The sequence below is a fragment of the Chiloscyllium punctatum genome, chromosome 11 (assembly GCF_047496795.1).
Source record: "Chiloscyllium punctatum isolate Juve2018m chromosome 11, sChiPun1.3, whole genome shotgun sequence".
In the NCBI taxonomy this organism is placed as follows: Eukaryota; Metazoa; Chordata; class Chondrichthyes; order Orectolobiformes; family Hemiscylliidae; genus Chiloscyllium; species Chiloscyllium punctatum.
Window position 1 is genome coordinate 1,800,434 of NC_092749.1, and position 25,387 is coordinate 1,825,820.

The 25,387-nt window shown below is 43.5% G+C and overlaps 1 protein-coding gene across 3 annotated transcripts in view; it reads left to right on the plus strand.

Annotated features, from left to right (window-relative positions):
- LOC140482671 (protein EFR3 homolog B-like) overlaps positions 1–25,387 on the plus strand; it is a 207,068-nt gene that overhangs the window by 22,983 nt on the left and 158,698 nt on the right. For all 3 annotated transcript variants that reach the window (XM_072580177.1, XM_072580178.1, XM_072580179.1), the window contains exons 3-8: positions 1,086–1,213; positions 6,070–6,220; positions 7,097–7,218; positions 8,374–8,523; positions 22,766–22,900; positions 25,272–25,350. In XM_072580177.1, coding sequence (XP_072436278.1) covers positions 1,086–1,213; positions 6,070–6,220; positions 7,097–7,218; positions 8,374–8,523; positions 22,766–22,900; positions 25,272–25,350 — 765 coding nt within the window. The remainder of the gene's footprint in view (positions 1–1,085; positions 1,214–6,069; positions 6,221–7,096; positions 7,219–8,373; positions 8,524–22,765; positions 22,901–25,271; positions 25,351–25,387) is intronic.

Genomic DNA, 25,387 nt, shown 5'->3' on the forward strand with positions numbered 1-25,387 from the left:
GATTTTTGTTGTGCATGATTCAGAATGTCCAGGGCAGGTCGTACGCCCAGAAAGTCAGGGCAAAGATTTCTGTTTACAATGATCTCCAAGTTTATTTCACAAGCTTTCTCCCCATTTCAAATTGGCTACTGTCCCCTTCCCCTCTTTATGGAAGAACCATAAACTCCTGAAATCAGCACCCATCAACCACCATACATTGTCCAAATGGATTCAGATGTCAGGATTAGACACTGATCCCCAAAGATGTCCAATGAGGAGAGAATCTGTTTAGGTTATTATCTTCTATCAATTTTGATCTTTTAATCTGCTTCTATCCAGAGTTTAGATATTAGTTATGTAAGGCCCAAACTGTTGCTCTGAAATCAGATAATTTTACTCAATGCAGTCGTGGATGAAGGGGTAATGCCTGAAATGTCAATTTTCCTGCTCCTCAGATGCTGCCTGACCAGCTGTGCTCTTCCAGCACCACACTCTCCACTCTGATCTCCAGTATCTACTGTCCTCACTTTCTCCTCAATGCAATCATGGAACCTTGTGGTCAAGAGAGTTCACTAAACATTATTCTCCCTCATTCATTTTTCCATGACTCCCTAATCTTTACCTGTACCTTTGCACCTTACCCTTATTGTAATTGCCCCGAGAATGCTTGAGTGAGATAGTGTAGAGGAAGTTTTCCCTGTCCCTAAACCCAGGCTATATTGGGAGTGTTTGATTGGGACAGTGTCGAAGGAATTTTAATCTATATGTAGTCTTGTGCTGTTCCTTACCTGGGAATGTTTGATAGGGACAGTGTAAAGGGAACTTTAGTCTGTATCTAACCCAGGGATAATATTGAGAGAGCTTTATTCTGCATTCCATCTGTCTGTAGCTCATGCATTTTTAATGAGACACTTTGATATAGTATGTGATCAACCAAAGAAATAAACTAGAAATTAGAATGGAATTGAGAGACTGTCAGGGTCCAGGCTAAACATGTCTAGGCCTAGCTTCAGCTACATTGAGGGTCTAGCACGGGTTTGCTGTGTGTTTGATTTTGGAGAAATTAACTATATTTAGTCCTGATTCACCCTGTTTATTCTTTACAGGATGGGTTGGTGAAAGCCAACATGGAGAAGTTGACATTTTATGCACTGTCTGCTCCAGAGAAGCTGGACCGCATTGGTGCATATCTCGCAGAGAGGCTCAGCAGAGATGTGGCCAGGCACCGTTATGGGTATGGGAGATGAAGGACCTGCAAATCAGTTTTACATCTGACCAGTGCTGTCTGCTAAATACTAATCTATCCTGTCTGCGATCCCGGTAGTGCAATTTACTAAGCACTGATCTATCTGTCTAAGGGCTCTGGCAGTGCTGTTCAGTAAACATTGACATACCCTGTTGGGGATCTGTGTAGGGATAGGTATTAATTTCAGAGACTGATGCATTATATGCTGATATATGAACATCAGAATCAAGACTGGGAGTAGGTAATTCACCCCTTCGAGCCCACTCCGCAATTTAACATGATCATGGATGAACTTATCTTGGTCTCAACTCCACTTTCCTGCCTGCTCCCCATAGCCCACTTTTCATCAGAAACACATCTCTTCCTTTCTTGATTTTGTTGATTGATTCTGTCCCTATTGCGCTCTGGGGCAGTGAGTTCCACAGATTCACAACCCTCTGGGAGAAATAGTTTCCCCTCAGCTCAGGTTTGAACCTAGCTCCTCTCACTGTTATAGCTGTGACCTCTTGCTCAAGACTGAGCCACAGGGGGGAGCATCTGATCAATGTCCATCTTATCAAACCCTTTTAGCATTCTATATACTTCAATCAGGTCTCCCTTCATTCTTCCGAACTCCATGGGTACAACCCCAGGCTATTCAACTGCTCCTCATATGATTGCTCTTTCATCCCTGGAATCAACCTGGTGAAGCTCCTCTGAACTGCTTCCTGTGCCACCACATCCTTCCTCAAGTGGGGAGACCAGAAGTGGACACAATAGTCCAACTGTGGTCTCACAATACCTTATATCATTGTAACAACTTTTCTTTCCTTTTATAATCCAGTTCTTTTGCAATAAATGCCAGAATTCCATTTGTCTTTCTTATTATATTCTTGTGATCCATGCGCAAAAATGCCCCAATCCCTCTGCACTGAAACATTTGGAATTTGCTTCCCATTTAAATACTAATTTGTCCTTTTATTGTTCCGGCCAAAGTGGATGACCTCACATTTATCCAGATTAAACTCTATCTGCCAAATTCAGGCCCACTCTCCAAGCTTATCAATATCCAACTGTAAACTCTTTACCTCTTCATCACTGCCTGCTTTCCCACCTGTTTTAGTATTATCCAAAAACTTTGCTATGTTTACATTCTGTCCCTGCTTGCAGAACACATATATATCTAGATTGTAAATAGTTGAGGTCCAAGAACTCAACCCTGCAGTAGGCCACTACTTACAGTTTGCCATCCAGAGAAGGACCCATTTATCTATTTTCCATATCAGCCAACTCTCTATCCAAGCCAATAGTCTACCCTCCTGGGATCTAACCTTCTGGATCAGTCTTTTATGTGGCACCTTTGTCTAATGCCATCTGGAAGTCTTGATATGCATATCAAGTGGATCCCCATTATCCACCTTGCTGTTACATCCTTAAGAAACTCCAGCAAGTTTGTCAAGCACAACTTGTCCTTCATGAAACCGTGCTGACACTGGTCAATGTTTCCAATCCACTAGTACCTTTCCGGAATCTAGGGAATTTTGGAAAGCCATAACTACTGCATCCACTTGCTCTGCTGCAACTTCTCTTAATACCATGGGGTGCAGGCTATCAGGCTCCAGGGACTTATCTGCCTTTCATCCTATCAGTTTACTTAATGTCTTCTCCCTAGTTTATAGTAATTTCATCAAGTTCCTCTGTAGTCACTGCAGTTTCTGGAAAGAAATTATCTTCCACTGTGAAAACAGAGTCAACATATTGAGTTAGTACCTTCCCATTTCTGAGTTTCCCAGTATTACGTTGCTATATCCATCTTCTAAAGGGCCAGCATTTACTTCACTATTCTCTTACTTTTTATATACTTATATAAAGCTGTTGGTGAAACCATTGAACACACATACACTGAAATCTTTTTTTTGTTCATTCATGGGATATGAGCATTGCCAGCATTATTTCCTATCCCTACTTGCCCTTGAGGAAGTGGTGATGAGCTGCCTTCTATCACGTTCAGTGACTTGGTGGTAATCATGTGATATGAATTTCACAGCGAGTAAATTGCATAACTCTCCTTACTTTGATACAGTTAATTTCAGATTTAGTCTCACATTTTTTTTTGCCAATAATTTTCTTCCTCCATCATTTGGAGTCCTGAATTCTGAGCCCCACTTGAATGGGCCCTCCTATACAGAGTTACGCAGTGAGTATTGCAGTGAACATGGCTGTGGAGTTCACCCTGTCCTGGATCATGCCAAAGGGTGGAAATTCTGCTTGATTTCCCTTCCCTATTTTAAATGAATTATGAGTGATGAATAACTTGCCAGCCACTTTTCCCCACAAAGCTAGATTCAAAAGTAGAGGTACAATACTGCAGACTTTGAAAGAAAATCAGACAAAATTTGCATTTTCTGTGCAGAAATGGTGGTTTGAAAGGTAGCAGTGTGCAGACAGAATGTTACCTCTGAATTTCTGTGACATCATATGTAATATAGTCACAGAGGTCTACAGCACCAAAAAAGGTCCTTTGGCCTTCCTGACTACGCTACTAAAAAACAACCACCAACAATTCTGAACCCTCTTTTCAGCCGTAGCCTTAAAATACCATGGCATTGCAGATGCATTTCTAAATACTTCCTCAATGCTATGACGGTTTCATGCAATGAGTTCCAGATTTCCACCATCCACTGACTGAATTTTTTCTTTCTGCAAATCTCCTGTCCCTCACCTTAAATCGAGACTCCTAGTCATTGATCCATGGGGAAAAATTCTTTCCTATCTACTCTCTGTATGCCCTTCATAATTTTGCACATGGAGAAAGTGAGGACTGCAGATGCTGGAGATCAGAGCTGAAAATGTGTTGCTGGAAAAGCACAGCAAGTCAGGCAGCATCCAAGGAGCAGGAGAATCGACATTTCAGGCATGAGCCCTTCTTCAGGAATAATTTTGTACATCTCAATCATGCTTCCCCCCCCCCCACCCCCACCCCCACCCCATCTCCTCTGCTCCAAGAAAAACAACTCATCTATCCAATCTTTTTTCATAATTAAAACTCTCCAGCCCAGGCAATATCCTGTTAAAAGCAAATTACTGCGGATGCTGGAATCTGAAACCAAAAGAGAAAATGCTGGAAAATCTCAGCAGGTCTGGCAACAGCTGTAAGGAGAGAACAGAGCTGATGTTTCGAGTCTAACTGACCCTATGTTAGCTCTTTTCTCTCCTTACAGATGCTGCCAGACCTGCTGAGAATATCCTGTTAATGCCCTTTGCACCCACTTGAGTGCAATCATGTCCCTCTTGGATGTGAAGGTGGATTCGAGACCTGCACAACAGTACTCTAGTTGTGGCTAACCAACATTTTATCCAGTTCCAGTTTAACCTCCCTGCTCTTGAACTCCTGATAAAGGAGTTGGACACTGATAAACACAAGTGTCCCATATGCCTTCTTAACCACTTTATGTCCCGCTCCCTCAAGGGACCAGTATATGTGCAGTGAGGTCACTCTGATCCCAGGTGCTTCCCAGTGTCCTCATGTTCATCATATATTCTCTTGCTTTTTGTAATGCCCAAGTATATCATCTCACATTTCTCTGGATTGAATTCCATTTGCCATTGATGCTATCTGACCGGTACAACTATATCCTTCTGTAATCTAACAGATTTAACCTCTTCACTATTGATCAATTTCATGTCATCCTGAACTGAATGACCAATCATAGAATACAGAACTGTATAGCACAGGAATATGCCCTTTGGCTCATGATTTTGTGCGGAACATGACACCAAATTAAACTAATCCCTTCTGCATGCGCTTAGTCTATATCCTATTCCTTTCCTTGCATATTTATGTGCCTATTGAAAAGTCTCTTAAATGATCTTCACACATTCAAGTCAAAATCATTTATATGTACCACAAGCAACAACATTCTCAACACTGATGCCTGTGTAATTGCACTGGATTCAGGCTGCCAATCACAAAATCACATCTTGACAATCACCCTCAACTTCCTCCCACTCAGCCATTTGTGGATCCAATTTGGTAAATTTCCTTGGATGCTGAAGGGTCCTTGTCCTCACTATCAGCCTCCCATGTGGGACCTTATCAAAAGCCTTGCTGAAGTCCAAGTAGACTACATCAATAGCACCTTGTCCCCTTCTTAAAAAATTCAGTCAAGTTTCTCAGATATGACCACTCCTTAACAAAACTACACTGTCTATGCTTGATTAATTCCTGCTTCTCCAAGTGCAGATTAATTTTATCCCTCAGAGTTACTTCCAACAATTTCCTCACTACTGAGGCTAGACTGACTGGGCTGTAGTTTCCTAATTTACCCCTTGCTCCCTTCTTGAACAACTGTACCAAACTGGGTGTCTGCCAGTCATTTGGCATCTTTCCTGTAGCCAGAGACAAATGAACAATTATTGCCAGTGCCCCTGCAATTTCATCCTTAGTCTCACTCAGCAGCCCAGGATGCATTTCATCCAGTTTGGAAATGTATCTACTTTTGCCTGCCTGATCACTTAGAATCTTCTCTCTGTCAATGTTAATTTTTAAAATTATAACACAATCCTTCTCTCTGATTTCTATATCCACATCATTCCCTCTCACCGAAACACAACATTCATTTAAAATGAAATCTCCCACTATCACTACACTTACTTTAGTACTTCTCTGAAATTTACGTATGTATCTGTTCTTCTTTTGAACTGCTTGGGGGGAGGGGGCCTGCTAAACCTTCACTCCCACTCCCCTGTGTCAAATTAGTTTAAACCATCCCTAACAGCACTGGCAAACCCCTCCTGTGGACAGGATAAAGATAAAGTAAGCCGGTGTAGCAATTTTCTCATGGTGCTGTGTACTTGCTTGCCAGTTACGTGTGCATTGCAATGGAGGCTTTAGACCAGCTCCTGATGGCCTGTCACTGCCAGAGCATCAACTTATTCGTAGAGAGCTTTCTTAAGATGGTGGCCAAGCTCCTTGAGTCTGACAAAGCAGCATTGCAGATCCTGGGTACAAATTCGGTGAGTCAGTTTTCCACATCCACAGCTTGGAATTAACTCATGCACTGTAGAGGAAGAAGGCTTCTAATTATTGAGAACTGATACAAATGTAATAACTCTCATGGCATCTTTTAACTTTCCAAATTATTGCTGGATAAATGTTAGGTAATTACTTTCATCTGTCTTTGCTCAGCGATAAAGAGAGAGCTTATTTCAGAGGTCATGCTTTCATTCTTCGTCTCCCTGTACTGTACCAACTATAACCTGTCCCAGCCTAAATGATAGGTATTGAGGATTGTCAATGAAAAATTATGGGAGAAGCAACAATTTCTTGTAAAAGGCTGTACAGAACATAGAATTGTGCTGCACAAGACACATAGTGACAGAGCTATTATTTCGTAGGGGTTTTGAAAGGAAGATTATAAGAAAAGGGTATAATGTTTCTATGTAGAGGAAGTTGAATGGTCTCATTCTTTTCTGTAAGTGCAGTACTATGACTCTAACAAGAATGAGATGACTCTAAAGAGCAAGGAGGTGACAGGAAGAGGCTGTGATTTCTCCTGGCTTTTAGAATTGAATAATTGCTCAACATTTCGCCCAATCTACTTTTGCACAATTTAATTACAAACTCCCCTGGTCCTCCCCATTTTATCAAACTAAAACAATCTGTCACTAGTCCTTTGATTATACCTCTGTCAGGTCTCTTGAAATCTGAGCTGCTTTAACGTAAATAAAACCAGTTCATTAAACTTATTTGACACAATATCAAACAGCATGTGTATCACTAAAGGAAATTGTGCAATAAGGAAGCAATAACAGAAGAGTGAGGAGCAAGAGCTCTTTTAATTGCTCTGAACCAGAATTTATTTTAGTAAAAAAGATAATTTTCTCCAACAGTTCATAAAGTTTGCAAACATCGAAGAGGACACGCCTTCATATCACCGAAGTTATGATTTCTTCGTCTCCAGGTTTAGTGAGATGTGCCATTCAGGACACGATGATGTTACAGACAGAACGAAGTGAGTAGATACCCAACACAGTTCCACTTACAAGGCATTAAGGAGAGATTTTCAATCTCCCTCCCACTGAATTGGGTTTTTAAAGAGTAGTGAATCATTACTGAAAAGAATTATCATGACTTGCTTTGATTGACTGTTCAGCTACAATATGTCTGAACTATATTGGCTCTGTTACATTGATGTAATAGAGATCTGTGAATGCATGGTTAAAGCACACCACATTGTCACAATTTTTCAAATTAGGTCATTCCCTGGCTAGAGCTTATGTTGCCTACACCTGTGAAAGACCATCAACACCTAATGCTCTGATCCTTCGACAACTACTCTGCTAGGGTGACCAGGAGCCCATCTGAAGGTCAGAGACGAAAGCTATCCATCACCTTTAGGTTCAGTTGCTTCACGCCAAGCAACCAAATGGGGATTTTCTATTTACTGAAATAGATTGCATGCCAATTCTTGATGAGAAGAGTTAATTTGATACCTTATAATGGTGAACTAGGTGGAATTCCTAGAATTGTCTGGGATCTTCCATCCTCCCTCAGACAAAGCCCTCTGATATTAAGGGAGGGAGGAAGTAAGGAAGACTCATTTTCCTTCTTCCATAAGAACATAAAGTATAAGAGCAGAAAATAGGCCATTCGGTCCATTGAGTCTGCTCCACCATTCAAACATGGCTGATAAGTTTCTCAACCCCCTTCTCCCTCTTTCTCCCCATAAATCTTGATCCCCTTGACTATCAATAACCTATCTATCGCTGTCTTAAATATACTCAATGACCTTGGCTCCACAGCATTCTGTGGTAATGAATTCCATAGATTCATCAATCTCTGGTTGAAGAAGCTTTTCCTTATCTCCATTCTAAAAGGTCTTCCCTTTACTCTAAGGTTGTGCCCTCGGGTCTGCGTCTCTCCTGCCAATGGAAACATCTTCCGAACGTCCACTCTGTCCAGGCCATTTATATTCTGCAAGTTTTAATTAGATCTCCTCTCATCCTTCTAAACTTCATCGAGTATAAACCCAGAATCCTCAAATGTTCCTCATATGTTAAGCCTATCACTCTGAGATCATTCTCATGAACCTCTTTCCTTCTGGACTTTAAATAAGCCCTCCCACAAGGTGAAATCCCAGTACCTTTTGCTGTTTTCTGCCCATCAGGATTCGTATGGCTGGCATAAAGGGTCTGCAGGGTGTGGTAAGGAAGACAGTTAATGATGAGCTCCAGGCCAACATTTGGGAACCCCAGCACATGGATAAAATTGTCCCCTCCCTCCTCTTCAATTTGCAACAAGCAGAGGAAACTGAGAGGTAAGCTATTAAGTTCCTTCCTTGCATTATATCAACCGCTTTCTCTCTCTTTCTTTGTCTTTCATTCCCTGATGATTTTTCACTTCTCCTATGATCTTTCATATCCCCTATGATCGAACCTAGAACCTTCCTTAACTTTTACAAGTTTAATCTCCAAACACCTGGGGAAGGACTTAACAACTACGATGGTGGTGGATGTGGAAGGGGCTGTCTAAGGAGCCTTACTGAATTTCTGCAGTACAATCTGTCGATGATACTACTGAATGTCGGTGGTGGACGGAATGACTGTTTGTGAATATAGTGCCAATATATCAGGCTGTTTTGTATAGAATCATAGAATCCCTGCAGTGCAGATAGAGGCCATTTCACACATTGGTCCTCTAAAGCGCATTCCACCCAGAGCCAGCACTGCCCTCCCACCCCTAAAATCCTAACCCTGTAATCCTGCTTCTTACCATGGCTAATCCACCTGGCCTGTGTGTCACTGAACATGATGGAACAGTTTTTTTTAGCACAGTCAATCCACCTAACCTGCACATCTTTGGACTGTGGGAGGAAACTGGAGCACCAACAAAAACTTACAGATGACTTCAAGCATCCTGAGTGTTGTGAGAGCTGTGCTCATCCAGTCAAGTGGAGAGTATTGCATTCATGATTTGTGCTTTAATATGGTGGTCAGGTTTTGAGGAGTTAGGAGGTAAGTTATTCGCTGCAGGATTCCAAGCTTCTGACTTGCTCTGTAACCACCATATTTACATGTTACTATTTTATTTATTATTATTTTATCATTTATATGGTCTGAATGCGAACAATCCCACTTCTGACCTTGTAACGGAGGGAAGGTCAGCTTTAAATATTTGAACTATGAAATTACCCTGAGGAACTACTGCAAAGGTGTCTTGAAACTGAGATGATTGACCTCAAACAACCACAACTATCTTGTTGAGGTTTTCCCAAGGTTCCCATTGACTCCAGTTTTACTAGGGTTTCTTGAAACCATACTTGGTAAAGATATTTTCAAATCAACCTGTTTGGAGCTGTTATTATGCAACTCTGGAGCGGGTGGGCTAGAAGCCTGAGCTCCTGATCCAGGGGTATGGTACCACCAGTGAAACACAAGAATCCCTTAAAGTAAGATAAAGTCACCGTCGTCATCAGACCATAGCTGCTCTTTCACTAGAGAGAAATGGCCAATGTGGTTTAACCTGAGGGTCACCTCATGTGAGTGGGGAGGTTGAAAAGAAGAATCCTTTACAGGAACCTCAACTAGTGCTGGAATTAAACCCATACTGTTGATGTCACACTGCACCACAAACCAGCCATCCAGACATTTGGCCAACTGAGCTGATCTCCATTTAATACTTGATAAATCCTGTCCTAATGTCAAATGCAATCACTCTCACCTCATCTCTAGCTTCAGCTCCTTTGGAACATGATTGGAACAAAGCTGCATTGAGATCAGGAGGCTGAGTGGTCCTGAAGCTCAAACTGACTACGAAGAGATCAGGTTATTGCTGAGCAAGTATTACTTGATACACTTTTATTGATAATTGCTAGCAGTCTGATATGGATGTGTTGCATTTGTTATGCTATTTGTGGATCGGACAAACCTGTAAAAGTTTCCACATTGCTGGGCATGTACTATTGTTGTGGATTTACTGGAACAGCTTGGTTTGGATTATGGTGCACAAGTCTCTAGTACTGTGAAGATTCTAATGTTATCAGGGCCCATAAGTTTTATAGCATCCAGTGCCACTAGTAGTTTTTGACTGTAATATGTGTGATGTTGGAGACTTCAAGTAGAGATCGAGATAGATCATTCACTTGACGCTTCTGTGTGAAGAATGTTAGAAATGCTTTAACCTTATCTTTTGCATGGATGTGCCGTGCTGCCCAATCATTGGAGGGGGAATTCTTTTCAGTCATTTGTGGGATGTGGGTGCCGGTGGGTTGCCAGCATTTATTGCCTGTCTCTAGTTGCTCTTGAGAAGGTAGTGGTAAGCTGCCTTCTTGAACTGTTGCAGTCCACCTGCTGCAGGTTGACCCACAATGCCATGAGGGAGAGAATTACAAGATTTTGACCCAGCAACAGTGAAGGAACAGTGACATATAATCCAAGTCAGGACAGTGAGCGGCTTGGAGGGGAACATGAAGGTTGTGGTGTTCCCATGTATGTGCTGCTCTTGTCCTAGATGGAAGTGGTCATGGGTTTGGAAGGTGCTGTCTGAGGATGCTGGTAAATTCCTGCAGTGCATCTTATAGATAGTACACACGACTGCTACTGAGTGTCAGTGGTGAAGAGATTCAATGCTTGTGGATGTAGTGCCAACCAATCAGGCTGCTTTGTCCTGGAAAGTGTCAAGCTCCTTGAGTGTTGTTGGAGCTGTACTCATTCAGACAAATGGGGAAAGTTCTATCATACTCCTGACATGTGCTTTGTAGATGATCGGCAGGCTTTGGGGAGTCAGAAGGTGAGTTAGTCACTGCAGTATTCCTAGCTTCTGACCTGATCTTATAGCCACTGTGTTTATATGGTGATTCTAGTTGAGTTTCTGGTCAGTGATAACCCCAAGGATTCAATGATGATTTAAAGGATGATGGTCAGATTGTCTTTAATTGGAGCTGGTCAATAGCTGGCATTTATGTAGTATAACTTTTGCCACCTGTCAGCCCAAGCATGGATATTGTCCAGATCTTGTTGCATTTGAACATGGACTGCTTCAGTATCCAAGGAGTCACAAGTGGTGCTGAGCATTCTGCAACCATCGGGAAACGTACCCACTTCTGACCTTATGATGGAGAGAAGGTCATTGATGAAGCAGCTGAAGGTGGTCGGGCCTAAGACCCTGAGGAGATCCTGCAGAGATGTCCTGGAGCTGAGATGACTGACCTTCAACTGTCACAACCATCTTCCTATGTGCCAGATATGACTCCAGCTACTGGAGAGTTTGCCCCCGATAACCAATGATTCCAGTTTTGCCAGGGCTTTATGATGCCACACTCAGTCAACTGCTGCCTTGATGTCAATGGCTGTCACTCTCACCTCCCTTCTTTTGTCCATGTCTGAACCAAGGCTTCAACGTGGTCAGGAGCTGAGTGGCCCTGGTGGAACCCAAACTGGGCGTCACTGAGCAGGTTATTGCTGAGCTTGATAGTTCTGCTGTTTACACCTTCTATCACTTTACTGATGATCAAGAATAGACTGATGGAGCAAGCAATTGGTTAGGTTAATTCTGTCCTGCTTTTCTACACAGGACATACCTGGGCAATTTTCCATATTGTCAGGTAGCTGCCAGTGTTGTAATTATACTGGAACAGCTTGGCTATGGGAGTGGCAAGTACTGGAGCACAAGCCTTTGTACTATTGCTGAAATGTTGTCAGTGTTTGTAGCCTTTGCAGTAATCAAGGTCTCCAACCATTTGTTGATATCATTTGGAGTGAATCAAATTGGCTGAAGACTGATATTTTTGACTCTGGTTATCTCTGGTTTGCTACTTGTGCCATGTACTAGTGAGACAAGGAATAGAGATAGAGAGAGAGAGAGAGAGAGAGAGAGAGTGGTTGAACAAGTGGCTACAGGGATGGTGCAGGAGGGAGAGATTCAGATACCTGAATAATAGGGGCTCATTCTAGGGTAGGTGGGACCTCTACAAATGGCATGGTCTACACCTGAACCAGAGTGTACCAATATCCTTGGGGGGAAATTTTCTAATGCTCTTCGGGAGGTTTAAACTAATTCAGCAGAGGGATGGGAACCTGATTTGCAGCTCCAGTGTCCAGGAAATTGAGAGTAGTGAGGTCATGATGAAGGTTTCAAGGTCACCGGAGTGTACCAGCAGGCAGGAAGGTGATTTGAAGTGTGTCTACTTCAATGCCAGGAGCACCCGGAATAAGATGGGTGAACTTGCAGCATGGGTTAGTACTTGGGACTTCGATGTTGAGACATGGATAGAGTATGGACAGGAATGGTAATTGCAGGTTCCGGGATTTAGATGTTTCAGTAAGATCAGGGAAGGTGGTAAAAGAGGGCGAGGTGTGACATTCTTAGTCAAGGCCAGTATTACGATGGCAGAAAGGACGTTTGATGAGGATTCGTCCACTGAGGTAGTATGGGCTGAGGTTAGAAACAGGAAAGAAGTCACCCTGTTGGGAGTTTTCTATAGGCCACCAAAAAGGTCCAGAGATGTAGAGGAAAGGATTACAAAGGTGATTCTGGATAGGAATGAAAGTAACAGAGTAGTTGTTATGGGGTCTTTAACTTTCCAAATATTGACTGGAAGCACTATAATTCAAGCACTTTCAATGGGTCCGTTTTTGTCCAATGTGTGCAGCACACATTCTTGAAGATCTCCAACATCTGCAGTCCTCACTTTTTCACACTACGTAGATAGGCCAAGAGGCGAAGCCACATTGGTTTGGTACTTGGTAATGAACCAGGCCAGGTGTTAGGTTTGGAGGTAGGTGAGCACTTTGTTGATAATGACCACAATTCGGTTATGTTTACTTTAGCGATGAAAAGGGAGAGGTATATACCACAGGGCAATGGCTATAGCTGGGGGAAATGCAATTATGAGGTGATTAGGCAAGATTCATGATGCATAGAAATGGGTAAGAAAGCTACAAGGAATGGGCACAACTGAAATATGGAGCTTGTTCAAGGAACAGCTACTACATGTCCTTGATAGGTATGTACCTGTCAGGCAGGGAGGAAGTGGTCAAGCAAGGGAACCCCGTGGTTTACCAAAGAAGTTGAATCTCTTGTCAAGAGGAAGAAGGAGGCCTATGTTAAGATGAGATGTGAAGGCGCTTGAGAGTTACAAGTTAGCCAGGAAGGACCGAAGCAGAGAGCTAGTAAGAGGCAGAAGGGGACATAAGAAGTCTTTGGCAGGTAGGATCAAGGAAAACCCTAAAGCTTTCTAGAGGTATGCCAGGAATAAAAGGATGACTGGAATAAGATTAGGGCCTGTCATGGACAGTAGTGGGAAATTGTGCGTGGAATACAAAGAGATAGGAGAATGCTAAGTAAATATTTTCGTCAGTATTCACGCAGGAAAAAGACAATTATGTCGAGGAGAATACTGAGATTCAGGCTATTTGACTGGATGGGATTGAGGTGTGTAAGGAGGAGGTGTTAGCAATTCTGGAAATGAAAATAGATAAGTCCCCTAGGCCAGATGGGATTTATCCTGGGATTCTCTGAGAAGCTAGAGAAGAGATTCTAGAGCCTTTGACTTTGATATTTATGTTGTCATTGTCTACAGGAATAGTGCCAGAAGACTGGGGGATAGCAAATGTTGTTCCCCTGTTAGACCATAGAACATAGAACATAGAAGAATACAGCGCAGTACAGGCCCTTCGGCCCTCGATGTTGCGCCGATCAAAGCCCACCTAACCTACACTAACCCACTATCCTCCATATACCTATCCAATGCCCGCTTAAATACCCATAAAGAGGGAGAGTCCACTACTGCTACTGGCAGGGCATTCCATGAACTTACGACTCGCTGAGTGAAGAACTTACCCCTAACATCAGTCCTATATCTACCCCCCCCTTAATTTAAAGCTATGCCCCCTTGTAATAGCTGACTCCATACGTGGAAAAAGGTTCTCACTGTCAACCCTATCTAACCCCCTAATCATCTTGTACACCTCTATCAAATCACCCCTAAACCTTCTTTTCTCCAATGAAAACAACCCCAAGTGCCTCAGCCTTTCCTCATAGGATTTTCCTACCATACCAGGCAACATCCTGGTAAACTTCCTCTGCACCCGTTCCAGTGCCTCCACATCCTTCCTATAGTATGGCGACCAAAACTGCACACAATATTCCAGATGCGGCCGCACCAGAGTCTTATACAACTGCAGCATGACCTCAGGACTCCGGAACTCAATTCCTCTACCAATAAAAGCCAGTACGCCATATGCCTTCTTCACTGCACTATTTACCTGGGTGGCAACTTTCAGAGATCTGTGTACATGGACACCAAGATCCCTCTGCTCTTCCACACTACCAAGTAGTCTACCATTAGCCCAGTAATCCATCTTTTTATTACTCTTACCAAAGTGAATCACTTCACACTTAGCTACATTGAACTCCATTTGCCACCTTTCTGCCCAGCTCTGCAGCTTCTCTATATCCCGCTGTAACCTGCCATATCCTTCCTCACTGTCTACAACTCCTCCGACTTTCGTATCATCCGCAAACTTGCTCACCCAACCTTCTAACCCTTCCTCCAGGTCATTTATAAAAATGACAAACAGCAATGGTCCCAAAACAGATCCTTGCGGAACACCGCTAGTGACGGCACTCCAAGATGAACCTTTGCCATCAACTACTACCCTCTGTCTTCTTCCAGCCAGCCAATTCCTAATCCAAACCTCCAACTCACCCTCAATGCCATATCTCTGTATTTTCTGCAGTAGCCTACCATGGGGGACCTTATCAAACGCCTTACTAAAATCCATATATACCACATCTACCGCTTTCCCCTCATCTACCTCCTTCGTCACCTTCTCAAAGAATTCAATAAGGTTTGTGAGGCACGACCTGCACTTCACAAAACCATGCTGACTATCCTTGATCACATCATTCTTATTCAAGAAAGGGAGTAGAGACAACCCTGGAAATTATACACCAGTGAGACTTACTTCAGTCGTGGGTAATGTGTGGAAAGCATTATGAGAGATAAGATTTATAATAATCTAGAAAGGAATAATTTGATTAGGTTTTGTGAAGAGTAGGTCGTAACTCAAAAACCTTGTTGAGTTCTTTGAGAAGATGACCAAACAGGTGGATCAAGTTAAAGTGGTTGATGTGGGCTATATGGATTTTAGTAAAGTACTTGATAAGGTTCCCCACAGTAGGCTATTGCAGAAAATATGGAGGCATAGATTGAGGGTGACTTAGCATTTTGGATCAGAAATTGGCTAGCTGTTAGAAGATAGAGGGTGGTGGTTGATGAGAAATGTTCATCCTGGAGTTCAGTTACTAGTGGGGTACCGCAAAGATCTGTTTTGGGGCCACTGCTGTGTGTCATTTTTATAAATGACCTGGATGAGGGTGTAGTAGGGTGGGTTAGTAAATTTGTGGATGACACTAAAGTTGCTGGAGTTGTGGATATTGCCGGAAGAGGGACATAGGTAAACTGCAGAGCTGGGCTGAGAGGTGGCAAATGGAGTTTAATGCAGAAAAGTGTAAGTTGATGCAGAGTAGTGGGCTATGTAAGATTCTTGGTAGTGTGGATAAGCAAAGAGATCTCGGTATCCATGGGCATTGATCCCTGAAGGTTGCCACCCAGGTTAGTAGGGTTGTTAAGAAAGTATATGGTGTGTTAGGTTTTGTTGGTAGAGGGATTGAATTTCAGAGCCATGTGGTCACGTTGCAGCTGAACAAAACTCTGGTGCGGCCGCACTTGGTGTATTGTGTGCAGTTCTGGTCACCGCATTTTTAGAAGGATGTGGAAGCTTTGGAAGGGGTTCAGAGGAGATTTACCAGAATATTGCCTGGTATGGAGGGAAAGTCTTATGAGGAATGGCTGAGGGATTTGAGGCTGTTTTCATTTGAGAGAAGAAGGTTCATAGGTGATTTAATAGAGACATACAAGATGGTCAGAAGATTAGATAGGGTAGACAGTGAGAGCCTTTTTCCTCATGCTGATGGCTAGTACAAGGGGACATAGGTTTAAATTGAGGGGTGATAGATATAGGACAGATATCAGAGGTAGGTTCTTTACTCAGACAGAAGTAAGGACGCAGAATGTCCTGCCTGCAACAGTAGTAGACTTGCCAACTTTACAGGCATTTAAATGGTCATTGGATAAACATATAGATGATAATGGAAGAGTATACATTAGATTGGCTTCAGATTGGTTTCACAGGTTGGTGTGACATCGAGGGCTGAAGGGCCTGTATTGTGTTGTCTTGTTCTATGTTCTGATCTCCAGCATCTGCAGTCCTCACTTTCTCCGTGAAGACTGGTATCTGTAATGCTGGGGACCACTGGAGGAGGCCGAGATTGATCATCCACTCAGCACTTCTGGCTGAAGATTGCTGCGAAAGCATTAACCTTATAAGACCATGGGACATAGGAGTGGAAGTAAGGCCATTCAGCCCAAGGAGTCCACTCCACCATTTAATCATGGCTGATGGGCATTTCAACGTCACTTACCCGCACTCTCCCCATATCCTTTAATTCCTTGCGAGATTAAGACTTTATCAATCTCTGTCTTGAAGACATTCAGCATCCCGGCCTCCACTGCGCTCCGTGGAAATGAATTCCACAGGCCCACCGCTCTTTGGCTGAAGAAGTGTTTCTTCATTTCCGTTTTAAATTGACCCCCTCTAATTCTAAGGCTGTGCCCATGGGTCCTAGTATCCTGACGGAAACAACTTCCCAGCATCCACCCTTTCTAAGCCATGCTTTATCTTGTAAGTTCCTATTAGATCTGCCCTCAACCTTCTGAAGTCTAATGAATACAATTCCAGGATCCTCAGCTGTTCATCATATGTTCGGCCTCCCATTCCAGGGATCATCCGTATGATTCTCTGCTGGACACGCTCCAGTGCCAGTATGTCCCTCCTGAGGTGTTGGGCCCAAAACCAGACACAGTATTCTAAATGGGGCCTTACCAGAGCTTTATAAAGTCTCAGTAGCACATTGCTGTTTTTACATTCCAACCCTCTTGAGATACGGCACATCTGGATAATAGTAACAGGATAGGACAGAGTCAGCATGGATTTATGAAGGGGAAATCATGCTTGACTAATCTTCTTGAATTTTTTGAGGATGTAACTCGGAAGATGGACGAGGGAGATCCAGTGGATGTAGTGTACCTGGACTTTCAGAAAGCTTTTGATAAAGTCCCACACAAGAGGTTAGTGAGTAAAATCAGGGCGCACGGTATTGGGGGCAAAGTACTAGATTGGATAGAGAATTGGTTGGCTAATAGGAAACAAAGGGTAGTGATTAACGGCTCCATTTCGGAATGGCAGGCAGTGACCAGTGGGGTACCGCAGGGATCCGTGCTGGGACCGCAGCTTTTTACAATATATGTAAATGATATAGAAGATGGTATCAGCAATAACATTAGCAAATTTGCTGATGACACAAAGCTAGGTGGTAGGGTGAAATGTGATGAGGATGTTAGGGGATTACAGGGTGACCTGGACAAGTTAGGTGAGTGGGCAGATGCATGGCAGATGCAGTTTAATGTGGATAAATGTCTGGTTATCCACTTTGGTGGCAAGAACAGGAAGGCAGATTACTACCTCAATGGTATCAAATTAGGTAAAGGGGCTGTTCAGAGAGATCTGGGTGTTCTTGTCCACCAGTCAATGAAGGCAAGCATGCAGGTACAGCAGGTCGTGAAGAAGGCTAATAGCATGCTGGCCTTCATAACAAGAGGGATTGAGTATAGAAGCAAAGAGGTGCTTCTGCAGCTGTACAGGGCCCTGGTGAGACCACATCTGGAGTACTGTGTACAGTTCTGGTCTCCAAATTTGAGGAAAGACATTCTGGCTATTGAGGGAGTGCAGCGTAGGTTCACGAGGTCAATTCCTGGAATGGCAGGATTGCCTTACACGGAAAGACTGAAGCGACTGGGCTTGTATACCCTTGAGTTTAGAAGACTGAGAGGGGATCTGATTGAAACGTATAGGATTATGAAAGGACTGGACACTCTGGCAGGAGGGAACATATTTCCGTTGATGGGGGAATGCCGAACCAGAGGACACAACTTAAAAATACGGGGTAGACCATTTAGGACAGAGATGAGGAGAAACTACTTCACCCAGAGAGTGGTGGCTGTGTGGAATGCTCTGCCCCAGAGGGCAGTGGAGGCCCAGTCTCTGGATTCATTTAAGAAAGAATTGGATAGAGCTCTTAAAGATAGTGGAGTCAAGGGGTATGGAGATAAGGCTGGAACAGGATACTGATTAGGAATGATCAGCCATGATCATATTGAATGGCGGTGCAGGCTCGAAGGGCAGAATGGCCTACTCCTGCATCTATTGTCTATTGTCTATTGTCTATTGTCATAAATGACAACATTACTTTTGCTTTCTTAACCACAGACTCAACCTGCAAGTTAACCTTTAAAGAATCCTGGAGTAGCACTCCAAGATCCCTTCGTACTTTGACTTAATGAATTTTCTCACTGTTTAGAAAATAGTCCGTCCCTCTATTTTTTTTTCCGAAGTACAAGACCTCGCATTTGCTCACGTTGAATTTCATCAGCCATTTCTTGGACCACTCCCCTAAACTGTATAAATCTTTCTGCAGCCTCCCTACCTCCTCAGAATGACCTGCCTGTCAGCAAACTTAATCAGAATGTCCCCAGTCATAGAACATAGAATATAGAACAGTACAGCACAGAACAGGCCCTTCAGCCCACGATGTTGTGCCGACCATTGATCCTCATGTACTCACCCTCAAATTTCTGTGACCATATGCATGTCCAGCAGTCTCTTAAATGTCCCCAATGACCTTGCTTCCACAACTGCTGCTGGCAACGCATTCCATGCTCTCTCAACTCTCTGTGTAAAGAACCCGCCTCTGACATCCCCTCTATACTTTCCTATAACCAGCTTAAAACTATGACCCCTCGTGTTAGTCATTTCTGCCCTGGGAAATAGTCTCTGGCTATCGACTCTATCTATGCCTATCATTATCTTGTGTACTTCAATTAGGTCCCCTCTCCTCCTCCTTTTCTCCAATGAAACAAGTCTGAGCTCAGTCAACCTCTCTTCATAAGATAAGCCCTCCAGTCCAGGCAGCATTCTGGTAAACCTCCTCTGAACCCTCTCCAAAGCATCCACATCTTTCCTATAATAGGGCGACCAGAACTGGACGCAGTATTCCAAGTGCGGTCTAACCAAAGTTTTATAGAGCTCGAACAAGATAGAACATAGAACATAGAAAAATACAGCGCAGTACAGGCCCTTTGGCCCTCGATGTTGCGCCGATCCAAGCCCACCTAACCTACACTAGCCCACTATCCTCCATATGCCTATCCAATGCCTGTTTAAATGCCCATAAAGAGGGAGGGTCCACCACTGCTACTGGCAGGGCATTCCATGAACTCACGACTCGCTGAGTAAAGAATCTACCCCTAACATCTGTCCTATACCTACCACCCCTTAATTTAAAGCTGTGCCCCCTCGTAATAGCTGACTCCATACGTGGAAAAAGGTTCTCATGGTCAACCCTATCTAACCCCCTAATCATCTTGTACACCTCTATCAAGTCACCCTTAAACCTTCTTTTCTCCAATGAAAACAGCCCCAAGTGCCTCAGCCTTTCCTCATATGATCTTCCTACCATACCAGGCAACATCCTGGTAAACATCCTCTGCACCCGTTCCAGTGCCTCCACATCCTTCCTATAGCATGGCGACCAAAACTGCACACAATACTCCAGATGCAGCCGCACCAGAGTCTTATACAACTGCAACATGACCTCAGGACTCCGGAATTCAATTCCTCTACCAATAAAAGCCAGTACGCCATATGCCTTCTTCACCGCACTATTTACCTGGGTGGCAACTTTCAGAGATCTGTGTACAACATGGACACCAAGATCCCTCTGCTTATCCACACTACCAAGTATCCGACCATTAGACCAGTACCCCATCGTTTTGTTACTCATACCAAAGTGAATCACCTCACACTTACCCACATTGAACTCCATATGCCACCTTTCTGCCCAGCTCTCATGACTCTTAAACTCAATCCCCCTGTTAATGAAAGCCAAAACACCATATGCTTTCTTAACAACCCTGTCCACTTGGGTGGCCATTTTAAGGGATCTATGTACCTGCACACCAAGATCCCTCTGTTCCTCCACACTGCCAAGAATCCTATCCTTAATCCTGTACTCAGCTTTCAAATTCGACCTTCCAAAATGCATCACCTCGGATTTATCCAGGTTGAACTCCATCTGCCACCTCTCAGCCCATCTCTGCATCCTGTCAATGTCTGCTACAGCCTACAACAGCCCTCTATACTGTCAACAACACCTCCAACCTTTGTGTCATCTGCAAACTTGCTGACCCATCCTTCAATCTCCTCATCCAAGTTATTAATAAAAGTTACAAACAGTAGACGCCCAAGGATAGAGCCCTATTGAACACCACTCACCACAGACATCCAGGCAGAATATTTTCCTTCTACTACCACTCGCTGTCTTCTGTTGGCCAGCCAATTCTGTATCCAGACAGCTAAGTTCCCCCGTATCCCATTCCTCCTGACCTTCTGAATGAGCCTACCATGGGGAACCTTATCAAATGACTTGCTGAAGTCCCTTCATCCAGATAATTAATTCATAAAGTGAACAGCTACGGCCCCAACACCGAACCCTGCGGGGCACCATTTGTCACTAGCTGCCATTCCAATAAAGAACCTTTTATCCCAACTCTCTGCCTTCTGTCAGACAGCCAATCCTCAATCCATGCCAATAGCTCACCTCGAGCACCATAGGCCCTCACCTGACTCAGCAGCCTCCCATGAGGCACCTTATCAAAGGCCTTTTCCAAGTCGAGGTAGATAACATCCACTGGGTTTCCCCAGTCTAACCTACTTGTTGCCTCTTCAAAGAATTCTAACAGGTCTGTCAGGCACGACCTCCCCTCACTAAATCCATGCTGACTTGTTCTAATCCAATCCTGCACTTCCAAGAATTTAGAAATCTCATCCTTTCCAATGGATTCAAGAATTATACCTACAACTAAGGTTAGGCTAATTGGCCTAAAATTTTTCAGCTTTTGTCTTGATCCTTTCTTGAACAAGGGGGTTACAACAGCAATTTTCCAATCATCTGGGACTTCCCCTGACTCCAGTGGTTTTGAAAGATTACAACAAATGCCTCCACTATTTCTTCAGCCACCTCCCTCAGAACATCGGGGCCAGGATATTTATCAATTTTTAGACCCTATAGCTCTTCTCGCACTTTCTCTTTTGTAATGGCTACCATACTCAACTCTCCTCCTTGATGCTCCTTAATTATTGGGATATTACTCATGTCTTCCACTGTGAAGACTGACACAAAGTATTTATTAAGTTCTTCAGCTATTTCCTTATCTTTTGCACTGATGTGTTGGATCCTCCATCATTGAGGATGGGGATATTTGTGGAGCCTCATCCTCCAGTGAGTTGTTTAATTGTCCACCACCATTCATGTTTGGACGTGGCAGGACTGCAGAGCTTAGATTTGATCTGTTCATTGTGGAATTGTGGAATTGCTTATCTCTGTCTATCACTTGCTGCTTATGCCGTTTGGCATAGAATTAGTTCTGTTTGGTAGCTTCACCAATATGACACCTCATTTTCAGGGAAGCCTGGTGCTGGTCCTGGCGTGCCCTCCTGCACTCTCCATTGAACCAGGATTGATTCCCTGGCCTGATTGTAATGGTTGACTGGGGGATATGCTGGGCCATGACGTTTCAGATTATGCTGGAATACAATTCTGCTGCTGTTGATGGATGCCCATTATTGAGTGACTAGATCTGTTTAATAACTGTCCCATTTAAATATTTGTAGAGACTCCACTTCCTGTGGTTTTTGAGAAGATATGTAGCTCAGGTTGAGGTTCAGGTTGTGAGTTTGTTCACTGAGCTGGTAGGTTTGTTCTCAGACGTTTCGTTACCATGCTAGGTACCATCATCAGTGAGCCTCTGTTAAAGCACAAATGTTCTGCCCCACTTCCTATTTATGTGTGTTGGTCTGTTACGGTGGGTGATATAATTTCCAGTTCTTTTTATTTGTTGTCCAACGGAGCTTGCTGCAAATTGGAAATGATATCACCCACCGTAACAGACCAAGACACATAAATAGAAAGTGGTGGGGAACAGAGGCTTTAACAGAGGCTCATTGATTATGGTACCTAGCATGGTGATGAAATGTTTGGGAACAAACCTATCAGTTCAGCGAACAAACTCACAACCTGAACTTCACTTCCTGTCAATTGTTTAAATATCCATCACCATTCAAACCTGGATGGAGGTGGACTGCAGAGCTTAGATTTGATCCATTGTTTGTGCAATCGCTTAGCTCTAACACTTACTACCATACTGTTTGGCATGCTAGTAGTCCTGTGGTGTAGCTTCACCACCTCATTTTTAGTTCTGCCTGGGATGCCCTCCTACATTCTTCACTTATTTTTGTATCTGTTCTTGCTATCTCTAGTTTTTAGATGCTGAATTTGGCATCTCTTGAAAAGTTCTAATTCTCTTTAATAAATCTTTTTAGTCGTTCTCCATCACCACTGCAAGCAACTGAGAAGGAGAAGGAGAGTCCTGCTGCTGTAGCTGAAGGTTGCCTCCGAGAGTTGCTGGGCCGTGCAGCATATGGAAACATCAAAAATGCCATCAAGCCAGTTTTAATGTACGTGCTGTGTTTGTTGAATAGAGTCCAACGGACTGACCAATTTGCAGCTAAATTTGATGACATCACAGTGGAGCTGCATTTGATCAATGTAATGTGAGGAGAGAAGGAATTATGAAATGCCATGCACATTCTCCCCTACCACTGACTCCATCCACCCATTCAATCCACTGTTCTAAAGAAGAGTCTCACCAGACTCAAAACGTTCATTCTGTTTCTCTTGTTCAAAGATACTACCAGACTTGCTGAGCTTCTCCAGCATTCTTTTTGTTTCAGATTTCCAGCATCCATAGCATTTTGCTTTTATTCATCTAATCCTCTCTCACTGCCCTATCTATACCCCACCCTATCATTGAATCTGGTCACTCATTTAATTCCATTCCACAGTCCACTCTCCGCATCACTGACTCGGCATACCCATTTAACCCTCCCGCGCCCACAGATAAATGTACACTGTTTCCTAATACTGACTCTACACAGCCATTTAAACTACTTCTGCAACCCTGTTAACTCATTGTGATCACAGCCTTTAGCCAGCACTATTTTCCTTACATTCCACATTAACTACAGAAAGAAACTTAGAGAAATAAGAACAGGAGTAGGCCATTCAGCCCTTTGTGCCTGTTCCACCATTCAATTGAACATGGCTGATCATCCAACTCAGTACCCTGTTCCATCTTGCACCCTGTACCTTTTGATCCCTTTAAAAGATAACCCTAAGAACTATTTTCAACTCCTTCTTGAAACTATTCAGCATTTTGGCCTTAACCGCGTGCTGTGGTAGAGAATTCCACCACTCTTGAGTAAACAAATTTCTCCTTATCTTACTTCTAAATATCCTACCATGTATTCTTAAACTGTGATTCCTTTGTTCTGGACTCCTCGGTTGTCGGGAGCATCCTTCTGCATTTAATCTGTTGACCTCCGTTAGAATTATATAGGATTCCATGAGATACCCCTCATTCTTCCAAATTTCAGTGAATATAATCCTAACCAATCTAATCTGTCTTCATTCATTAGTTCTGCCAAACCAGAAAACAGTCTGGTAAATTTTCGCTGTACTCCCTCCTTAGCCAGAGCATCCTTCCTCAGAGAAAGAGATGAAAACTATGCACAATGTTCCAGCTGCAATCTCACCAAAACCTGTAAAATTGCAACAAGACATCCCTGTTTTAGTTCTTGAATCTTCTTGCTATGTAAGCCAATATACCATTTGGGCTTTTCACTGCCAGCTGCACCTGCAGGCTTATGCTTCGTGACTCGTGTATAAGGACGTCCAGGTCTTGTCTCATGCCATCATAGTTCCTTTGTTCAGATTCAGGATCCTGGTCATAGAGTCATACAGCATGTAAACAGACCCTCAGCCCAACTCACCCATGCTGACCAAGTTTCCCAAACTAACCTAGTTAGTTTCGCTCTCCTCTACATTGGGGAGACAGGATGCCAACCTGCCAAATCTTTCAGAGAACATCTCTGGGACACATACACGAAGCAACCCCACCTCCCTGTGGCTGAACACTTTAACTCCCCCTCCCACTCCACCAAGGATATACAGTTCCCGAGCCTCCTCCACCGCCAAACTCTAGCCACCCGACCTGGGTGCCTAACCTGGAGGAAGAATGCCTCATTTTCAGCCTTGGGACTCTCCAACCACACAGGATCAATGTGGATTTCACCAGTTTCCTCATTTCCCCTACCCGCACTTATCCCAGATCCAACTTTCCAATTCAGCACCACCCTCTTGAACTATCCTACCTGTCCACCTTCCTTCCCACCTATCTGATCCACCCTTCTTTTCAACCTATCATCTTCACCCCCACCTTCATCTACCTATTGCATTCCCAGCTGCCTTCTCCCCATCGTCCCTCCCATTTATCTCTCAGCCACCTTGGGCTAGCCCCCCATTCCTCACAAAGAGCTTATGCTCAAAACGTCGACTCTCCTGCTCCTTGGATTCTGCCTGACTGGCTGTGCTTTTCCAGCACCACACTCTATAATTCTATGATTGTATAATTTGACTCTATGGTCAGATGTCTAGAAGTCTGATCAAAGGGATGGTTTTTCCTAAAGGATGAAAGCAAGGCAGGTGGAGAGTTTTAGAAAGGAAATTGAAGACTTTAGGGCCAAGCATCTGAAGGCATAGCTGCCAGTGATGAAACGATTGAAATCAAGGATGAACCAGAAACCAGAATTGGAGTTTAAAGAACGGGGAGGGACAAGGACATGGAAAGATTTGAAAACAAACATGATGCACTCTCCCCAACACTTAACAACACGAAAGGTTAGACACAAAAATTGAATTTGTTAAAGTTCTATCATGGCAGAATTTGACAGGATGGGCCAATGTAAATCCTTGTCATTTGTTCCTCAGGCACTTAGATAACCACTCACTGTGGGAGCCTAAGCTGTTTGCAGTCCGGTGTTTCAAGATCATCATGTATTCTGTTCAGGTAAGTGATTGATGTTCAGTGTTCACTAAATCTCCCT